The following is a 22,426-nucleotide window of genomic DNA, read 5'->3' as shown; positions in this document are numbered from 1 at the left end:
AGTAACTTCTCCAATATATTTTGGAGAAACATCTGAAAGAAACATGTAATTTTTACATGCAATTAATTTGCAGGAAACCAAGGTACTTCACAGTCTTATATTTCTACATAAAATTCTCAAACAAAGCAACTAGAGAATTTCATTCATCTTCTTGTATCCCATAAAATTAAATCTTGAACATTGTTGCTTTTGTAGAGGAAGATTTAAACCTTATAGAATGTGATTACACGCTTAAAGATATCAAATGATCTAGTTTTTCTTCCTTAGCTTGTTGTCTTTTGTATTTTTGTTGTATCTCAAATGTATTGTGAATGCTAACACTTTTTTCAACATGGGAGAGTCACTTCGTGTCACTAGATCACAAGGTCATTGACAAATATTTTGAAAGTTAGTTATAATTGTATGATGCAGAGTGGATAGTCATTGACAAATCATTATGTTGCACTGGTTGTTGAAACGTCCCGAGATTATGCTGCTGATAGAGTTCCAATTGTGGTCAATTAAGTATTCTTTTGTTTAGATTAAAAATTTAAAAATTTGTAATAAATGTTTTGTGTATATATTCTGTAGTCCTTCTCAGACAATGCTCTGATTTGGATCAATTTCCAAGGAGCAAATTTGAAAGCTTTAAGTTATGTACATTAGAGCATCCACATCAGTTGGGGAGAATTGGGGGATAATGTAAGAGTGATTAGGAAAGAGAGTGTGGGAGGGGAGAGAAAAAAAAAAAAAAAAAAAAAAAAAAAAAAAAAAAAAACCAAAAACTGAAATTTTTAAAATAAAAAAGCAATGTAAACAGACGCGCCAGTCGCGACTGGCGCGCCTGACGCGTCTCCGGGCGCGTGCAACGCACGCGCCCGGCTTTCTCTCCATTTTGCGCGAAACGCGCTAAAGCGCGCTTATCTTTTTTTTTTTTTTCTTTCTTTTTTCTGCCATTATCTTGGCATTTGCAGAATGATTATTTTTGATATTATCTTTGCTTCCCATCAGTTGAAGTGCATATTACTGTACTATTATCTCCCTATTATACATTGCTGTGGATGCTCTTATGTACATAACCCCATCTTGATATACGAAAATATTTCTAGGAGAAAACAACTACAAAAAGATCACTTAAAATCGAGAAAGAAAAAAAAAATTAAATATACACGTTGAACTCACCATTAGCAAAACGGCCTAGTTTCATTTGGACGAGAAAATACTGTAATTTAATTGGCTATGGTAATATGGTTTTAATATATAGATAGAAGGATTAGAAATTTTGATAGTTAGATTGTAATTTGTAAGCAACAACTATTAGCTTATTATAACATTGGTTTTGTTAACAATAAGAAAATAATGCTTATAAGTTATAACAATATTGGTGGGTGATAAACATTATCACGCCCTATATATGATTCTATTGCCAATATTTCCCTCATATTAGGTTATTATTATTATTATTATTTATTATTATTTATTATTATTGTTAAATAGGATCGATTAATTGCATAATAAAGCAAGACAAGAAATATTATTCCGTTGAGAACGAAATATTAAAAAATAAATAAAAATTGTAGGGGTTTCAAGCCACACAACAACACTTGTAAAGGTAACAGTTTCCTCCTCCTTGACCATCCTTCTGGCACGTTTTATGACATTTTTCGCCATCCCATTCCAAGCATGCACCCTTAAACGACCTGCTCATATATTTCTTAGCACATTCAACGGACAGTCTAACATTCTTCATGGGCTCAATTTCTGCAAACATATAAGGATATTAATTTTATCCTAAAATCAATGGGCTGCATGCTCTAATAATATAAACAAAAATTTAAGAATTATGATAAACATTTTTAGTCCAAAATCAATCATGTAAGTCTAACTCGAAATTTATTGGACTAACTCAATAGCTCGAATTACTCTCAAGTCTATTATTTGTTTCACAAATAACGGAATATACAAGAGAGTTTCTTTAAAAATAAAAAAAGTTCAACAACATAACTATGATAACCCAAAAAGGTTGATCCAAAACCAACATGGTCGGACCAACTAACCTCCCCAAGTATATATATCTATGAACAATTACTATGATCAAAAGAATATAATTTTGTCAATTACATAATAAAACGAAAATATTATTCCGTTCATATATATATATATATATATATATATATATATATATATATATATAAGTGTCTGATAAGTTAACTACTTTACAAAATATGGCCAATACGTTTCATTAGCAAACGAAATTGTATACCACATGAAATGGATAAGAACAATGCGTATACATTACAAAACCAATAAACATACCATATATAAAGACCCCCATGGTTGAACTCTTTCATGCTTATTTACATAGATTTGTTTGCAGAGAAATTTAAAAATTAATTTAAAAAATTCAAGACTAATGGAACAGTACTTCATCAAGCTGTTTGTCATCGTTTTCCTCTTACATCCGCTCCTTTATACTGCAGTTGGTATTTTCTTTTCAAAAACTCTTGATTAATAAACTTAATTTGCATATGCTGTCTATATTACATCACGTTATCTATATTCGAAAGAATTGGGATCATCGTGTACATACAAAGTTTAATTTGATTGTAAGATATTTTAACTGTAGTAATTATTAATTAAGACAGTTAAAATATCTTACAATCAAATTAAACTTTGTATGTACACGATGATCCCAATTCTTTCGAATATAGATAACGTGATGTAATATAGACAGCATATGCAAATTAAGTTTATTAATCAAGAATTTTTGAAAAGAAAATACCAACTGCAGTATAAAGGAGCGGATGTAAAAGGAAAACGATGACAAACAGCTTGATGAAGTACTGTTCCATTAGTCTTGAATTTTTTAAATTAATTTTTAAATTTCTCTGCAAACAAATCTATGTAAATAAGCATGAAAGAGTTCAACCATGGGGGTCTTTATATATGGTATGTTTATTGGTTTTGTAATGTATACGCATTGTTCTCATCCATTTCATGTGGTATACAATTTCGTTTCATTGCATTGTTCTCATCCATTTCATGTGGTATACAATTTCGTTTGCTAATGAAACGTATTGGCCATATTTTGTAAAGTAGTTAACTTATCAGACACTTTTATTTTATTTGACCACTTTAGTTGTTTGACTTGATTACAAATTAATATAAATGTTTGATTAATCAAGTTTTTTGTAACTTCAAAATGCTAAAATTCAAAAACTGTTCAAAGCAACTTTTTCAATTAGCTTTTTTAGAAAAGAAATTATACCAAACATGTATAAGCTATCAGTTAATTTACCAAACACTTTTCTACAATCAGCTAATGTTATCAACTAGTTATACCCTCTAATTAAATCAATCAGCTAACAGCAAATAACCATTTACCTAAATTTCTACTTTTTTTCAAAAAAAAAAAAATGCTACTCATAAGTAATAAAACCTAAATTTATACTTCCTTTGATCTCTATTCTGATTGCTGAAACATGATTGGAAAAGGATAATGGTTTGTTTTGGGACCGAACAAAAAAAATCGCGTCCTCAATTAAAGAAACAAACTGTAAAAAATGAAGCACATTAAGAAGGAAAACAAAACACATTAAGAAGGAAAACTACTCACCTAAAGCTTTAGGCCAACGCACTTTTAAGTTTCAACAACTGACACACCTTAAGCACACAAACCATGCACCTTAAGAAGAAAAATCACGCACCTTAAGAAGGAAACCTTGCACCTAAAGCTTTAGATTGACACACTTAAGTTTCAACAACCGACGCACATTTAAACACAAAAGCCACACACATTAAATTTGACCTATATGCAAAAAGACTAAATTGTTACCGTATATTTTTTTAATCCTTGTTAATCTTGGATATTGATCTTGGCAATATCAATGGTTCTCATCTCACCCCACGTTCGCACCTGAGCACACCATCCGCATTTGATCCGTATTATATATATATATATATATATATATATATATATGTATGTATGTATATAATACATCAAAAAGACTAAAACAAATTATAAAAATCATGGAATAGACTCGTCTAACACCGTCAAATCATGCTAAGCAATCAAAAAGACTAAAACAAATTATAAAAACCATGGAATATACTCATCTAACACCGTCAAATCCTGCTAAGCAATCAACTCATTCATATCCAACACACACCGTAAGCAAATCCACAAAGACCAAATCAAAAATTAGATGGCTTTTGAAAAACTAAAGAGTGTTACTTGAAAAAAAAAAAAAAAAAAAAAAAAAAGGAAACTACTAAAAAAAGAAAGATGTTGAAAACAAGAACGACTAAAAATTGTTACAATTTAGACACAAAATGACGTTGTTTTGATTTAAGGTTTATAACGGTATATAAATTTTGATCTATGATATAATTTGCTCTTAAAATTAGTTTGGTGTCAATTGAGTAACCTATTGTATAAAAAAATAATAATAAACAATTTAAATTAATATCAGGGCTCCATATCCATTTGCGCCAATAAATTGGTTTTCGGCTTTCGAACGTTTGGCCCATTGTTGCTGTTAACATGTCAACCCCCGCAGAGTTACCCTCTGAACACTGCGAAGAAGAACAAGAATCTCTGCCATCAACTCACCACCCTTCTGCCCCTTCTCATGAGGTATTGCATAAGCTTTGTGTGCGATGTTTATGTTCCCGACTTCCAAATTAGGGTTTATTATTTTTTTGTCCATTTCTCTATGCCCAAGCTACCTCTGTATGTGAAAGATGAAATCCAGGGATTTGAGGATGGATAGTGATTGAAATCATTCATCAGCGCTATTGGAAATGCAATTTAGCTTTATGTAAATGGATGCGAGGGGAGCCGTCCGAGTGTTCGACAGCTTGCGCGATAGAGTGATAGACTGCACATTGGTGTGGGCTCGTGCCATTTCTTTGTTAAAAAGCTATATTCGTCTTGCTTAATGTTTTTCACAAAAAAGTTTTTTAAAAAGTTTTAAACAAAATTTGAATCTGATTATAAGTTATATAAGCTCCGTAGTTAATAGACTATGAATTTGTAAAGAAATGTCTGAATTGATATACTAAGCAGAGAGGTCCACATTTGCAACAGAAAGAGTACACATACTTGTAAGCCAAAAGCATTTTTGGTCAGGGGTATGAGCCAAGTGAGCATAAAAGATGATACATGAAGTTTTGAGGTTCATTTTGCCCTTCATTTTTCCTCAAATGACTAAGCATTGTAGTTTAATTGATAATAAAGAATCCATTATTGTTACACTCAGGAAAGACCTAAATTTCCTCAAGATGTTTAAAGATTTAACATTTTAACTAGTTCACAGTTCCAACCTTGAATTAAGATAAGTGGCACATAATTGCCTCATTTTGCTGTTTTTTTAGTACCAACTCAAATACACTCACCCACACATACTGGAGTATCTTTCAGTAAAGTAATATTTGCTGTCGAGGAATTTTATACTGAGCGTATGAGTTCTTAATTATTACCATTTTATTATTATATGATTTAGTTGTTCACAGTGTAACTTACTTCATGCTGCACATAATTGCATCATTTTGCTGTTTTTTTAGTACCAACTCAAATACACTCACCCACACATACTGGAGTATCTTTCAGTAAAGTAATATTTGCTGTCGAGGAATTATTTTATACTGAGCATACGAGTTCTTAATTATTATCATTTTATTATTATATGATTTAGTTGTTCACATTGTAAGTTACTTCATGCTGCAGCTGTTTGATATATCAACAACTGTTGATCCTAGTTATGTAATATCTTTGATACGAAAACTCCTACCAACAGAAGTGAAAGATGAAGGCATCTCTGGAGGACAAGAAACTGAAGAATTGAAGACAGCTTCAGTCTCTGCATCTGAAAATGGAGAAGGGATGTGGGCAAATAATGAAAATGAAGCCGCAGACATGGATGATAATTTTGATAAAGTGGACAAGTTTCAAGGATTAGATGTCAGGCTATGCTGTGAGAGTACAAAGAAAGGGTCATCAGCAGGAGAAGAATCCTGGGAAGAGTATGGTTGTATTTTATGGGATCTTGCTGCGAGTAAAACTCATGCTGAATTCATGGTGCTTGAATTTTCTCTTTCTTTTCATCTTTCTGCATCTTAGCAATCTGTTGGTTTGTATTGTTGGGAGAAGTGGGTTAAGCTGGGTTGCAGGGAAAGGGTTTGATATCAGGACTTTCAACTTTACAGTTCAATCCTTGTACAAAGAACCCAGAGTGTGAGCTTCATTTTTCCTTGGTCCTTGTGAGTTGTGACGCTATCAACACTGAATTGAATAATTCCCAAGAGCTTTCAGAATGAACTTTTCACTTGATAGGTCAAATGAGAGTGCCAAAAACAATTTTGTTATGCTCTTTTACTGGGATAGGCTTTCTACTGTCATTATTCATTCCCCCCTTCCCTCTTCCCCCCTCCCCCCATTTTTGAATCTTGTTTAGTCATCACTGCAGTTTTTAAGTATTATGATTTTTTTTAAATACAGGTTCAAAACCTTATACTTGAAGTTCTGTTTTCCACTCTTGTGGTTTCAAAATCTGCACGTATTACAGTGAGTCACATTTCTAATTTAATTTTATCTTGTACATCTTACATGGACGGTCTTGATGTTCCCAAATGCATGGACTTTCTTAACTTGGATATGCTTAAGCAGGAAATTAGCCTTGGAATCATTGGGAACCTAGCATGTCATGAACTTTCTCGAAAGAAGATAACTTCCACAAATGGATTGATTGGGGCGGTTATGGAGCAGTTATTCCTAGATGACACGCCATGCCTTTGTGAAGCATGCCGGTACTATAGCTGAAATTTCAAAGATAATCCTTAATTATTTGTCAAATATTTTACAAACTTTCCTGCATATATTTATCATTTTGTTTAAATCACCTTACTAGGATATCTTTCTTTTTACTGTGCTTTTATTTCTTTACTTCAGAACATTAAATGGTAACTTTGCTACCACCCCTTTAGCTATGTTTTGTTGTTACCTTCTAAAATGAATTTCAGGTCAGGATGTTAATATATTATTCTTGTTCTGAGTCAATTAAATTTTTTTAAACATTTTTTAATCACATTTCAATATATAATGTAGTTGTCTGCAATCATCTTCATTATGGTAAGTATTATTATACAGGGTAGTAACTTTATGTCTTCAAGGTGACAAGAGTGTTCTTTGGGCAGAAGCCTTGCAGTCTGAGAATATATTATGCCGAATCTTATGGATTATGGAAAATACTTTAAATCCAAATCTTCTTGAGAAGGTATTGGATTGTGTTACAATTTGTAGTCCATCCAGTCTACTGCATCTCCTATTGTTTCATTTTGCTATCAAACGGTGTTAGTCATTTGGTACATATTGTGGATTGTGGATTGTGGATGTTTTATTTAATAATAATTTTTGTTATTGTTTGTACTGTGTTACCATGCCTGAAATTTTGAACAGTACATTTGAAGAGAAATATCCATCTAATGCCTTATGTATGTCAAAAAAGTTTCATTTAGTTAGTGTGAACTAAACTGTGATGTTTAGTATCATGTAGTTGGACCAGACAAATATGATTATGGAAACTGCCCCCAAGGTAGATCTCCAACCCCACCCCACCTCCCTCTCAAAGAAGAAATTTAAAAAATAAAATGAGATACAGCTGTTTACTAACACTAAATTTTGTAGTATCTTGCACACACTGGAAAGTTTCTCAGTTTTTAATGCATAAATCCCAAAAATCAGCTTGGTGTTATCAGTGACTAATGTAGTTTTCAACACTAAAACAGAGTGTAGGTCTACTCTTGGCAACATTGCAAAGTAAGCAAGAAGTAGCTGTTATCCTTCAACCACCATTGATGAAGTTGGGACTCCCATGTCTTATGGTTGATCTCTTATCTTTTGAGATGGGAAAATTAAGGGAGGAACGATTACCTGAAAGGTACAGTTATTTTTCTTATAATTTTAGGTGTTTCTTCCTCCAAAAAGCACCGAGTTTATTTTCATGATATTTGGTTTTCTGATAAGCTGAGTACTTGGGAAATCACTTATTTCCTCAATGACCCCTGTCATGTGGTTGTTTGCCCACCAGACTCATATTTAAGTATAAGTATGTCTTGGGAAATCACTTATTTCCTCAATGACCCCTGTCATTTCTGTCATTCTTCCATCCTAATGCTTACTTGATGAAATATGGTAGCATCCAATTTTAATTGATTTTGTGGGTCATATGGATTCCAGTGTTCTACTCCTCTCCTTAATCTTGCACACGTGCAATTAGTTTTCACTTTTCACTTAGATGCATTCTTTAGTCTATGTTCTTGACCCAGGAATGCTTTGTTCTGCACCAGGTACTCGGTTCTTGATTTAATTCTTCAGACATTTGAGGCTCTTTCTGTCATTGATGAATCTTCACAAGAAATCTGTGCAAGTAAAAGACTTTTTCTACTACTTACTGACCTAATCAAACTTCCTGAAAAAGTTGAGGTATGTTGTAGATTTTGAAAATTTTGCTTAGTGAGTCAAGGTTATAGCATGTAACCTTACCACAGATTCGTTAAAGAAAATAACAAAAAATGAAAATGGAAAAGCCAACCATATGTTGAACTTGTACTGGTCCGGGTCATTCTAAACACGTGATTTGGCCCAAAACTTTGCTACTAGTCCTATAATTTCATCTGTTGTCAAAATTTTCTGGTTACAACACAAATGAGCATTATGATTATGTAAATAGCATGGTGTGCAAATATCTCTGTTGATGGAATAATTGAAGCATGTGCTACATCTCAACTAAAAGCCTAAGCTGATAGTTGGATTGCACGCACATTTATGTTTATATATATTATATGCTCAACATGCCCCCTCACGTGTGCGGGCCGATTACTTTTTATGGGCTCCAAGCAACACGTGGACCATAGTCTCTTTTTTATCGGTTGACGCAGGAATTCAAACCGATGACCTTTGGCATGACTCTGATACCAAATTGAAGCATGTGCTCCATCTCAACTAAAAGCCTAAGCGATAGTTGGATTGCACATTTATGTTTATATATATTATATGCTCAACATGAATGAACAAGCAAATAGGATATTGCAAAACATTTTAAAACTCAAATGATGTATCTCCTACAGGTTGCTGATTCTTGTGTTACTGCTGCTGTTTTGCTAGCAAATATTCTAACTGATGCAGCTGATCTAGCTTTAGAAATATTTCAAGGTGAGATGATTTACTGCTAAAAGAAAAGATACTTGTCATCAGTTTTCCATGTTTAGCCTTCAGTTGCTCTACCTAGGATAACTTTTGGTAACACAAAGATCTTCAGACCTTTTGTTGTTACAGGGTCTATTTAGTCTATTCCCTTTTGCTTCTGCTGATGCAGAAGCAAGAAGTGCACTTTGGAGCATCATTGCAAGATTACTGATTCAAGTTCAAGAAATTGAGCTGAGTCCGTTGCAGCTACATCAGTATGTTTCAGTTATCACAAGTGAAACAGAAGTGATTGAGGAGGAACTTCTCGATCACCAGTCAAATGACTCCAACGAAGAATGCGGGAGCTCTGCTACCCTTGCAAAATTCGCTGCCAGAAATGTAGCTGTATCCTTACAGGTTTATGAATGCTTTCACCCAGAGTTGAAAATTAAAAATTTGAAGCAAATACATATCTGGCTTGTCATTTCTACATGTTGAAAGTCTGTTAATTGTTATTCTGCTTTAGTATATACTATCTTTTCGTTCTTCTGTTTCCTTTAACTGCATAGTAGCTGAATGGAATTGTACGGATTTTAAGTCAATGGATGGACTTAGAGGATAGAGTCAAGGAGTCTCTTCGTACAGGGGAATACCATGTGAACAAAGGAGATGCTTATAAATTGCTGCACTGCTGTGGAAAATATATCAAGTAAGATCGAATCACTTGTGTACATTTTAGTTCTATCATATATGCCTTGTATGCTTAATCCATCAATTTTTGTCCTCAATTTCTCTAGAATTTAGCTGCTTGAGAATGAGACCTGAGCACTGATGTGTAGTTATGTTGTAGTTTTTCAAATTCATGTTTGGAAATGCTGGATTGGAATGAAAGTTTTGAGCAGAAGTGTGGTCTTTGTGTATTGTATTGAGGTCGATTTCCTATATTATTATAATGCCAGTTAGTAGTACTATGGTTACAGAACATACATTTTCAGAGTTGATGGCAATAATCTTGTATTTCCACAGATCTGATGCAAGTGTCAACAATCATTAGATCTCTGTATAAACATGTGCATGCACGCTCTTGGGTACTCTGCATATTACAGCAAATATATATATATATATATATATATATATATATATATATATATATATATATATATATAGGTCTAGGACCATGGGCGAATGACTCCCCATAGGTAAAAAAAATGTACACAAATCTCAGCCATTGAGTTCATTCAGATCGATATTTAAAAAAATATAAAATTCTTTTCGAATTAATAAAAATTGTACACTTTTAAAATCATAAAAATTGTACACTTGAAAGCTCAAAATCATGCACTTGAATATAAAAAAATGTGCACTCGAAGGTAAATAGATGTGCAATTGATACAATTTATGGTTAAAAAAAATGGATGTTGTTCAACTTAAGTGTTATTAAAGTAATTATTCATGCAAATCGTTTGTAAATTTCACAAATTTCATTAGAAATTTAGTTTAATGTTATTGAAAAGAATATGCACCGGATAGTTACAAAATGTGCACTTAGGTTAAAAACATGCACTAGAAAGAAAAAAATGGTTCATTGGAATGTTAAAGTGTTTTTTTAAAACAATAGTAAGATACACATACACTTGTAGGAATGAAATTGAGCACTTGAAGGCATAAAGGATCACTAGAAGGCAAGGGAGAAATAAAAGACATTAAAAGGTTAAAAATCGAAGGAACTAATTGTGCACTCTTAGAAAGGAAAACATGCACTTGAAGACTACAAAACGTGCACAAAACATGCCCTGGATGCAAAAAATGGTCCAATGGAATGTTGAAGTTTTTTTTTTTTTTTTTTTTTTTTTTTAGTTTTTTTTTTTAAATTTATTTTTTATTTTTGTTTACACAATAGTAAGACACACATGCACTTGTAAGCATGAAATTTAGTACTTGCATGCATAAAGAGAATCACTAGAAGACAACGGGGAAAAAAAGACACTAAAAGAAAAATTAAAAAAAAAATAAATTAATTGTGCACTTTTAGAAAGAAAAACATGTACTTTGAAGGCTACAAAGCATGCATTTGAAGGTCAAATTTTTATACTCAAAGACACAAATATGTGCACTCAAAGGAGAAACTATGTACTGAAACAAAACAGATGCACTCGAATAAGAGAGATATGCATTTGAAGAAGAAAACATGTGCATTTGAAGAAGAAAAATGTATGACCCAAATACAAAGACAATCTGACTTACTCAAAATTATAATATTACCACCACACATTTTTTAAATAATCTTCAATCTAAACTGTTGGTTTAGACTATATCTATGGTTGAGATTTATTCATATTTTTTTACCCAAATACTACCTTCGTATATGATTCAAATTTATATATATATATATATATATATATATATATATATATTAATACATATGCTGCTCTCCAACTCTAAATATGGAGTTTCCACTTCACATTAGGTACGTGTGATTTAACATTTATGGCCCGTTTGGTTCACGGAATAGGCTTGGAATGTCATAGCATTCCCAGTAATAGACCTATTCCTTTGTTTGGCAAACCTTTATATTACCATGAATAATGTTCCTGGTAATAGCCTATTACCTCAAATAAGATAATAGCTATTACTAGGGCCCCTTGGTATTAACCTATTCCTGAGTCATCAGGAATAGATGTTTTATTTAATTTCCTATTTTACCCTTTTGTTTAATTTAAACATTTTAGGCTATTTTTCTCTTCCTCTTTGTCATTGCAATCCCTTCCGCCGTTTGCAGAAATTGAAGCTTCAAACAAAGATATTCTTCTAATAATACGTTGTTTTGGTTCACTAAAGCACTGCAATTTTAGTGTTTCGGGACCTAAAAAATGTTTTCCCCCAAAAAAGTAATAAATTTACAATTTTTGCAATGAGATTCAACAGCCAAATATATGCTGTGTTTAAATATATCCAACCAGTATATGCAGAATTTGCAGAGCTTCAAATAGTATCTTCAATTCTTTTATCTTTTTTTTTTTTAATTAAATGCAATAAAGGCGTGAAAAATCGAAATCGAGATTAAAATCACTGAAAATATGCGGCAAAAGAAAAGAAGACAGAGATTACTAAGATATATAACACACATCTTTCATGGATTTTCCGAAATTTAGGTTCGAAGGTCGGCTGAGGCTTCTCGCAATCGGACCCAGACTTTGTCGCTCGAAGCTTCCCCGGCGAAGGAGTCGTTGCATGGAGGATCAGATGGTGTTGATGGTGTCGGGGATGTCTAGAGAACGTTCGCCGCTGGTCGGATCGTCGTCGGCGATCGCGGAATTTCCATCGGAGGTTGTTTTGCAACCGTTCAATTTCCGGCCAACAGAGGTCGCTGACAATTGACAAAGAAGGGGCTGGTGGCGATGGCCTTGGTGTGGTCACGGCTGATTGATCCCCCCTGCGTAACCATAGCTCCTGTCGCCGGCGAGGCAAGAAGGGGCTGGTGGCGATGGCCTTGGTGTGGTCATGGCTGATTGATCCCCCCTGCGTAACCATAGCTCCTGTCGCCGGCGAGGCTTCGATCACGATTGCAATGGAGTCGCAGACGGTCTGATGGAGTTGATGCCTTGATGGGTGAGCTGCTGTAGATAGAAGTCTTAATTTGCAAATATATTATGTGGCCACTCTTTTCCTTTTTGTTAATGTGCTATTATAATAATAATAATAATAATAATAATAATAATAATAATAATAATAATATATTTTGTACAAGGACATTTATGTCTTTTAAACATATATTTAGTTTTTATTCCTTAGCCAACCAAACGTTGGAATACAATTCTTAAAGTCTATTCCTTCAACGAACCAAACAACATAATACAAATCATATTCTATTCCTTACCTATTCCATTCCTTATGGAATAACATTCCAATTCCCTCTAAATTGATTCCGTGAACCAAACGGGCCGTTAAGGATTCATGTAATAAGTGTTTCTTTTTACAAATTGGTTGTTCAAAATGTGATTTTAAGTGTTGATTCTATCCCTCATAAAATATTTGTATTTATATTTACCTATTTCTTGACATCAATTTGCTTGTTAATATGTAATAATTGCATGACTCAAAATGGGTTCCTGTATTTATAATAATTGCATGACTTTTATTTGTATTCCACATCAATTTGCTTGCTAATATGTAATACAGTATAAATCTAATCTACACTTAGATTAGATAAAAACTAATCTAAGTAATTTAAAAAACTTCTTCTCTGGCCACTGTTGGTGTACATTCTGCCTTTTGATCTTGTCCTCATATTACTCACATCAGTTACTTATCTGGGAAGACATGATTGACTTCAAAGTTTGTGTGGTACTTGCAATGTATGTATATTTTTCTCCTGCAAACAGAAAGTTACAATCATGTCTGACAGTTAGTACAAACCATCTACTTTGTCAATCAATGACAAAGTGACATACTTTCTAAGTTAGTTTTCAAGCCACTGACTTAAATTAAGTCAGCATATAGGTCCCTGCAAAATGCCATAGCATTAAGATTAAAGTCAGATTTTAGTTTTTAAGTCGTACCTCTTGCTTGTCATATAAATCACTGATAGTAACCACCTCAAATGGTTGACTTGTTGAGCTATCATTTGCCTTGCTATAGCTGAGACTAGACAGAGAATTAATACTTCTCATTGGAGTCTGGAATTCTCTATCAGCAAGGCTACTTACATCAAACCCAATATTAGAGTCAAATATAAGGCATAGAAACATGATAGGACAGTAAGTAGTTCCTTAGGCTGAAATTCTTGTAATGTTATTCAGGCACCTAAAAGAGTAAATCGACCAGCAGTTCCTTAGACTGAAATCCTTCTTCAAGCAATTTAGGACAGTAAGTAGACAACAGAGCTGTGTCATTTTTAATAAGCATCTCCTTGTGTACTTTTTTGATTACCTAAACCATTAAAAAGGGATTAGAAATCCATAAGTATAGAGAGAGAGAAAAAAAGAATTAAATGTTATACACTAACCTTTGACCAAGTACCCTCTAGCTGTGAAGTTGTCACGCCTAACTAATCTAATCTAATCTAACTCTATAATAAAGCAACAACTTCTTGCAATTTTGTTTTCCCGCCTAAACAAGACTGTGTTGTTTTAGAGTTTAGGGCTGATAGTCGCAATAATAAATGATGTTCACATTAAATGGTATCTACTGATGTGGTTTAAAATTAGTTTGTTCAGATGTTGGTATTACCTATGCATGTATGAGTCAGCGAATTAAATGCGTTGCAACTTCCGATTAACAAACAATAGAGAAACACAAATATATATATATATATATATATATATATATATATATATATATATATATATATATATATATATGGAAAATCGAAGCATTGCATATTTTAATTACAAATTAGAAGTGATTGAAATATAAGAGAAGACATTCTTTACTAGAAGTCATTGTTTCAAAATGACTCATTGTTCCAAAGCTTGCTTCTTCGTTGTTATATAAAACTCCTGATTTAGTTCAACCTCTATATAAAGAGGTCGAATCAAGTAGACTCCAATCCCAAATTATTGCGAATAACTAAACCTCTGGAGAAGTAAAGATTTGTTGAAAGAAAAATGCCGTCTCCTTATCCTTCAGTCAAACAAATCAGTCCCTTGCACACCAAAAGATCAATAAGAGTTAGATTAGTTAGAACAAGTACTAGATGTTAGAGGAGGCAAACTGAGTAAAAGTAAAAAATGTTTATTCCACGCGAGGTAAATTCAATCTTATTATTTTTCTATCCACTATAACTGTTTTCTTTCATGTAATACTCTTTTCATACATTTGTAGGGAATTAGGAATCATATATCCATGTTTTTTTTTTTTTTGAGAAATAAATCAAGGGAAGTTGAAATATATCAAAGGAAGATGTTGAAAAATATTAGCTGATTTTTTTTTCTGGAAATTGTATTGATGTTTTGTCTGGATTATGCATGTGGGCAGACAAAATTGGTAGCACAATTTTCTGGAAACATTTCTATTCTTTCCTACATTATTTGCAAATTATTCAGTTTCTTTTTGTTTTTTTTTTTTTCAATTAATCTTATATTCATGTTTGGTTTCTTTTCTATTTCTTTATTTAATTTTTTGTATTAGACAATTGGTTTCTGTCACTTCAAAATGTTGCAGGATGTACTTTGCAACAAAGCAGGGAAGATGAATACACTAGAATACCAAAATGGTAATAAAACTTAGACAACAATATTCCATGATGTTGGGGTAATTGTGGCAAAGTCAAGGCTTGATTGAAGAATAAAGTCATCAAAGAGGCCTTGACTTTAATAATAATAATAATAATAATAATAACAATAACAATAACAATAATAATAATAATAATAATTTTTGAGAACATAATAATAATAATAATAATAATAATAATAATAATAATACTGCTAGTTTATGGCACATAAATTAGTTTTTTTTTTTTTTAATTACATGTAACCTTATCTAAAAAATTTAGGAATAAGGGTCAAATATGCCACTCAACTGCGCACCACATTGCAATTGGGCCATCGAACTAAAAAAGAATACAATTAGATCTTGAACAACGCAAACTAGTGCAATTCAATCCAAAATGACTTGTTTACCTGGAAACATAGGTTACCGAATTTTAATTTTTTTTAAAATAATTTTAAATAAAATAATAATTATAATTTATAATTACAAAAAAAAAAAAAAAAAAAACTCCTTCGTCTCCGCCGGAGACGAAGGCAGGCTTTGTCTTGGGCCGTCTCCCCGGCCATGGAGACGGCCTGAGACGAAGCCACCGGAGACGAAGCCTGCCCTTCGTCTCTGGCGGAGACGAAGGAGTTTTTTTTTTGTAATTATAATTATAATTATTATTTTATTATTAAAAAAATATTTTTTAAATTCGGTAACTTATATTTCCAGGTAATAATAATAATAATAAAGTATTTCCATGTAAACAATTTTGAAGAAAGTGTTTTCAAATAATAATAATTAGTTAATTACCATTTTGAATATTTACGGGCATAGTCTGAATCATCCACACGAGAGAAGTACATAGCATCAGACCTAACAAAGTAAAAGAGTTTCACTCCGTCGTCGGAAGAATTAACACAGTATTTCTGTGGGCGAGCAGTGGCAGTAAACACGGCTTTATCTACTGGTATTAACGTAACATCTTTCATATGTTTGGAACCCCACGTAAAGTTACAGAACACTGCATTCAGAACTTTTAAGTTTTTTACTGGCCACTCAAAGTACGAACCTCTTGTGACGTTTTGGGCCCCACTATTGCGCCCAGATTCTGAATGGCAATCACATGTGAACACGTCATTCACAGTAGGGAGCTGATTGATGATATACAGCATATAGTCTTTGGAATGGACGCGGAAGAAGAAGAATGAGAGCAAGAGCACTACATGTAGTACGGGGACAGATTTTGTTCTACCCATTTTTTTTTTTTTTATTAAAGTTTGGGGAGGGGAGATATGATATTTATAAGGGAAAATAACATTTTTTTCTCACTGAGTTATATCTTATAGCACTTTATTTTTTTGTATTATTTAAGTGGCTGTTTTTTCTTCTGAAATGTTAAATGAACATATTTACCCTTATTTTTATTCTTCAACAAATTATGACCACAATTTGGTTCAAACCAAACAGACACTATAGCAACCAAACCAAAATATTTCAATTACAATTTAGAACCGAAACCCGATATTTAGAGTTTATTACAATGAATCGGAACGGTCAGTTCATGTTCCAACCTAAAAATAAAATAAAATACATTTATTGTTGAATTTAGACTATTTTAAAATAAAGACGATTCAAAATCGCGAATCGGATTCGGAACCGCCGGTTCACGGTTCAGGATCCAGTTTTTTCGATTCATAATTTTAACAAACTGAAATCCAAATATTGATTCTGGATCTTAATCATAATCGGAAAATTTTAATTCGATTGCTATAGTGTCCGGTTCAGTTTGAACTGAACCATGATTTACGTATACGCAATAATTTGTTGAAAAAGAAAAAATTAATAAAATGTTTACTTTAAAGGTAGAAATGTCAATTTAATATATCAGGGGAAAAAAATCACAACTTTTAGAATAATTGAGGGGGCTAATGTGCCTACCTGAATAATTCAGGGAGAAAATATGCTATATGTAAATAACTCGGAGGGAAAATGTGTAATTTTCCCTATTTATAATGGATGCTTTCTAATCTAAATTATAATAACAATTTTAAAGCAAAGTGATATATATCGTGTACGTTTCTGTGTTTGTTATATGTTTGGAGCATGCATGGCATGAGGTCTTCTGTACTGTGCTTAAAAATAGCTAGGATGAAAACAATACGTATACATTAATAAAGAAACATACATACATTACTTCCACATTATCAATTTTTTGGTTCAGTTAAAAAACTGAACCAAACCAAAACCATTCAGTTTATAAAATATAGAACTGTATCTACCTTGCAGGTGGACACGGTTCAAAAGCTGTTCATAATTATGAATACATAATTCAAAAATTATAAACATATAGTTTTATAATTATGAACATAGAGTTGTGAACATAATTATGAACATATAGTTCTGTAATTATAAATATAGAGATTCAATCATTGTGAATATGAAGTTTAAAAATTACGAATATATAACTTTATAATTATGAAAATATAGTTCAGTAATTATGAACATAGAGTTCTATAATTGTGAATATAGAGTTCAATAATTATGAATATGAAGTTCAAAAATTATGATTATATAGTTTTATAATTATGAACATATAGTTCAGTAATTATGAACATAGAACCGTGTCCATCTTGCAAGGTGAACACAGTTTTATAGCATAACGATTGAAAATACCTACCTCTAAAAGAAAAATACTATATGTACTCTCATTCTCTATTCTCACACTTAAATTTTGATGCAAACACATTTAAAGAGACCCTACGAAGAAAATAGCCTATCAATGCCAACCACAACAGGAAGTAAATTTGAGTGTAAGATTTGAGAGTACATGTAGTAAAACTCCCCCTAATTTACAATTGTTAGGCTTCTTAAGCCAACAGGTTATATTCTTTACACAGTAATTGAAAATTGTAAATCTTCTCAGTCAAAAAGGGAACATAGTGTTGGATAATTGAACACTAGTAAAGGTGTTAAATAAAATTGGGATCTAACCGACTAACCCTAACAAAACTTCACAAGAGATCCTCAGCATTAGGATGTGCATGCTCATTCTGAATTATACTCTTCTTCTATAAGAGGAAGATAGAAAAGTCTAAATGCCTCCACAACTTCTAGATACCACATTGCCTCTCGATCGGGTACTGGTGAAAGGTCAATAATTTTGTGTACCTTAGAAAGATATACACTACCGAGTTAATACATGACACAAAGATTGATCAATAGAATAGAAAACTTCACTAATTAATCAGCAAATACAGAAATTGATTACTGAGGAACATTTTTCAAAACACCAAATTTACACCATCGGTTTTAATCTTAGAGTACTCAAAACATTTATGAGAGATGGTGAATAATATCATTCTAAAGAGTTTCCATGATGGGATTTTGTGCTCATATAGCATTAGAATTTTGAATAACAGAAAGAGCAGCTCAAGCACATCAAAATTTCAAGGCACTAGTATATTCCTCGGTAAACATAATCTGAACTCAAAATGCCACATCTTGAGTAGTACATCAAGAAACTATGCAATAAAACAAATGTCTACAAAAACCTGTGATGGAAGGTAGACAATTTACCTCCTCCTGGTCTCTCACCTGTAGATTAGGGTGTGTTTAGAAACCCGGAAAATGATTTCTTTCCGGGTTTCTAGTGTTTGGTAAAGAGTGAAAAATGTAAGTTAAAGGAAAATACAAAAATGACTTCCCCTCTTTTTTGTGAGAAATTATTTTCCAATTTCCACACCCCCTACCACCACCGCCACCACCACTAACGCAACCACCACCGCCACAACACCACCATCACCACCGCCACACCATAACACTACCACCCTACCACCACCACCACCATTTATATTATTATTATAAATGTTATATTCTAAACAAAACAATTAAAATGTTTAATTATACTATTCTGCTCATTTTTCAAAAAATGAACCAAACACACCAAGACAGTTTTCTGGAATGCAACCAAACACCGGAAATGATAATGTTTTCTTGAAAACGACTCATTTTCCATAAGTCATTTTCCTGATTTCAAAAGACGCCCTAAAAGCCAGGCTATGAACAGATGAACTTGTGAGTATATACAACTCCATATCATACAATCAGGCAGTCCAACAGCATTACCAGTCTTCAAATGTCTAATGCTACAGAATAACACATCAGAATGGTCAAAAGTAAAACATATGGAAGGCAGATCGCGAACGGTTCTAACTCCATATTTTCACTCACTATCCCACCCATTACACTTCCAATGCCAATTGCCGAATGTAACATATTGTTATAAGAACTTTCAAAACTTGCATTCAGAGGAAAATAAAACACTCGGCCAAGTTTGGCCGACTCAGGTGCCTAGGTCACCTAGTCAGCTGGCCCACTAATGTCTACATAAGGATAAAATCCCCTCAACCTAGGGGCCTATGCAGATTTTAACAACAGTGAACCCCTCCTTCTAACCTTTTATGTTGGTTCAAAACTCCAGATTATTTAGAGAAGCAAATTATCCCCAGAAATCAGAATGATGAATATCCATGGAAAATGTTTGAAGTACAATCGCATTCCAATTATAATTTATGATGCCCAACAAGTAATGCAACACGCAATTACTGCCTGAAAAATGAAATTCCACTCCAACTCCCCCAAACAAATTTTTTAAACGGCATTTCAACTGATTCACTGCACAAAAGCAAACAATTTTCCCTATTGCTTACCTTAATAAACGAGGTCCCATCTTTTCTGACAAAATATCCTCCAACAACCATTACATACATACCTATACAAACGCAGACACGCAAGGAGAGATTTAGGAGAGTGAATAAGAAATGGAGAACTAGGGATTTAAAAATAAAAATGCGCGTACCTAATTCCCAGGCATCATTTTGTAGGTAGTCGCCAGAGAACTTGAGTTCGATGACGCCGGTGCCATCGTCGAGGAGGAAGCGGCCGTCATCATTATTGGAGGGAGACGGTTTTGAGACCAAGACGCCCTACAGTGCGATTAGGGAAAGTGATTATATACAATTATACACACACACACACACACACACACACACACACACACACACACATATATATATATATATATATATATATATATATAGAGAGAGAGAGAGAGAGAGAGAGAAACCTGAAGCCAAGCGCGTTGGAAGAGAATGCCGCCTAGAGACAAAGCGGGCTGAGAGTAAGAGGTCGCCTCCGTGACGGCGGTGAGCTGTGAGCACAAGATCTTCAGCGCAGCCAGAGTGTAGTCCATCTTCCTCTCTGTCCTCTCTTCCTTCCCTCGATATCAAATCTCAAAAATTCCTAAAAATCCAACTCTCAGTTTCTGATTTGCTCCCCAAACACTTGCGATTTTCAAAACTTACCCCCATTGCTAATTAAACTTATCCAATTAACGGTATGGAACAAATTTGAGTTTTTTGCACTTTTGGTCTCACGACTATAGTGGCACTAGCAGAATTGATCCACGACTTTTGAACCTTGCAATTTTAGTCCACGACTATTGATTTTTTTGCAAAAATGGTCCTTCCGGCCACTTTTCCGTCAAAATTCCACCGGAAAATTTTATTTTATCCATTTTTAACAGGGCTAAAATTGATATTTTACTTATCTCAAAATATAAAGGAAATACATAAAACGGAAAGGTAAAAGCGATTGCATTTGAGAATCTCCGCCGCTTCTCTCGCCGGAAATCTATACAACGAAGCTTTTCCGATGTCTTCGGATGATCTCGCAGGCGTGCTGGCTCCCCCTCCAATGCTGCTGCCGGATAACCCAACTAGCTCGGGAAACGCCACGACCGATCCGCCACTTACTGACAGTCCTACCTGCACCAGGAACTCCGCCGCCTGGGGCAGTAGTATGTAGCCCAGTAATTTTTATGTAGTTAAATGTCAATTTTTTTCTTTTATTTTTTTAGATAAGTAAAATGTCAATTTTAGCCCTGTTAAAAATGGATAAAAAAAATTTCGGTGGAATTTTGACAGAAAAGTGGCCGGAAGGACCATTTTTGCAAAAAAATCAATAGTCATGGACTAAAATTGCAAGGTTCAAAAGTCGTGGATCAATTCTGCTAGTGCCACTATAGTCGTGGGATCAAAAGTGCAAAAAACTCGAACAAATTTCATTACAGCCGATTATTGTGGTATTGACACTTTTAATCATATTTATTTAATTTTGTTACATTATATCTTTGACTTTTATTTATTAGTCACAGTTATTTTTTTTTTAAATTTTATTATTCTATCATTTAATAAATATGGCTAATATAGTACGTAGTAATATGTAATGTAATCATTCAAAATGATCAGGGATTAAGTCTCATTAACATTAGAGTGGGAGCAACTTTTCAAAGTGAGTGGCTCCTTGTGCTCAATAAGTACTGGTCTAGTTTCCGTGTTCAGCTAAGTTACTATGATTTAAATCTTTACAGATGCTTTGTAGGGTCGAGGTGTGGGGGCTCTTGGAGTTAGAGGTTATATAATGTAATTACTCAATTAAAAGAGTTTACCATTGATGGAAAGAAATTACATATGGAAAAAGAGTTGAATTGACAAAATTGCAAGTTAATAATCTTTATTAAATATTTAAAGTTTAAATGATAACTTTATAAAAATTTAAACGGTAGACTAATTATGACAAATAAGTAAAAATTAATTATGTAATATGACAAAAAAAAAATTAAAAAATATTAAATATGAAAAAATACCACAATAGTCGATAGAACCATCCAAACATGTTTTGTTAAGGATGGATTTCGATTTTAGAGGTACACCAAAGAGCAACCCTCAAGTGCCCAAGAGCATTGCCTGCCTACATTTAAAAAAAATTATGGCCGTGTTTGGTAAAATAGTTAACTTATAGGTCAATTTTGGATTATTTGAACACTATTAGTTGTTTGACTTGTTTTTAAAAATCAATATAAGTGTTTAGTTAAATAGCTTTTTGTACTTCAAAATGCTAAAATTCAAAAAATTACTCAAAACAATTTTTTCAATTAGCTTTTTAAGAAAAGAAATCATACCAAACAACTATATATCAGCTAACAACTAATTTATCAAACATCTCTCT

General features: G+C 33.1%; 3 protein-coding genes across 5 annotated transcripts; 1 reads left to right on the top strand and 2 right to left on the bottom strand.

Moving 5' to 3' along the window:
* The first annotated feature begins 4,445 nt into the window (after positions 1–4,445).
* LOC109193144 lies at positions 4,446–15,371 on the top strand. Of its 3 annotated transcripts, none has more exons than XM_019343977.1 (11): positions 4,446–4,615; positions 5,708–6,058; positions 6,479–6,544; positions 6,647–6,786; positions 7,127–7,253; positions 7,765–7,916; positions 8,326–8,461; positions 9,106–9,190; positions 9,297–9,568; positions 9,736–9,872; positions 15,326–15,371. In XM_019343977.1, the coding sequence occupies exons 1-11, from the start codon at positions 4,523–4,525 to the stop codon at positions 15,354–15,356; spliced, it is 1,590 nt and encodes a 529-aa protein (XP_019199522.1). In that variant the 5' UTR covers positions 4,446–4,522; the 3' UTR covers positions 15,357–15,371. The 3 variants fall into 3 exon arrangements, with proteins under 3 accessions (XP_019199522.1, XP_019199523.1, XP_019199524.1); XM_019343978.1 differs by lacking the exon at positions 15,326–15,371 and adding an exon at positions 10,190–10,257; XM_019343979.1 differs by having other exon boundaries at positions 4,527–4,615; positions 5,778–6,058.
* Positions 14,604–16,649, bottom strand: LOC109193145. The gene is made up of 2 exons (XM_019343980.1): positions 16,169–16,649; positions 14,604–14,807 (listed from the first exon to the last, which is right to left on the bottom strand). The coding sequence occupies exons 1-2, from the start codon at positions 16,612–16,614 to the stop codon at positions 14,801–14,803; spliced, it is 453 nt and encodes a 150-aa protein (XP_019199525.1). The 5' UTR covers positions 16,615–16,649; the 3' UTR covers positions 14,604–14,800.
* Positions 16,650–18,185: 1,536 nt separating this feature from the next.
* Positions 18,186–20,732, bottom strand: LOC109193146. Its single transcript, XM_019343981.1, has 4 exons — positions 20,484–20,732; positions 20,217–20,343; positions 20,068–20,129; positions 18,186–18,526 (listed from the first exon to the last, which is right to left on the bottom strand). Exons 1-4 carry the CDS (start codon positions 20,607–20,609, stop codon positions 18,404–18,406), a joined length of 438 nt encoding a protein of 145 aa, XP_019199526.1. The 5' UTR covers positions 20,610–20,732; the 3' UTR covers positions 18,186–18,403.
* Between the last annotated feature and the right edge of the window lie 1,694 nt (positions 20,733–22,426).

This window comes from Ipomoea nil, unplaced genomic scaffold, assembly GCF_001879475.1.
Source record: "Ipomoea nil cultivar Tokyo-kokei standard unplaced genomic scaffold, Asagao_1.1 scaffold1834, whole genome shotgun sequence".
NCBI lineage: Eukaryota > Viridiplantae > Streptophyta > Magnoliopsida > Solanales > Convolvulaceae > Ipomoea > Ipomoea nil.
The sequence above is the reverse complement of the archived record's forward strand: the minus strand, read 5'-3'. Positions and strand labels throughout refer to the sequence as shown.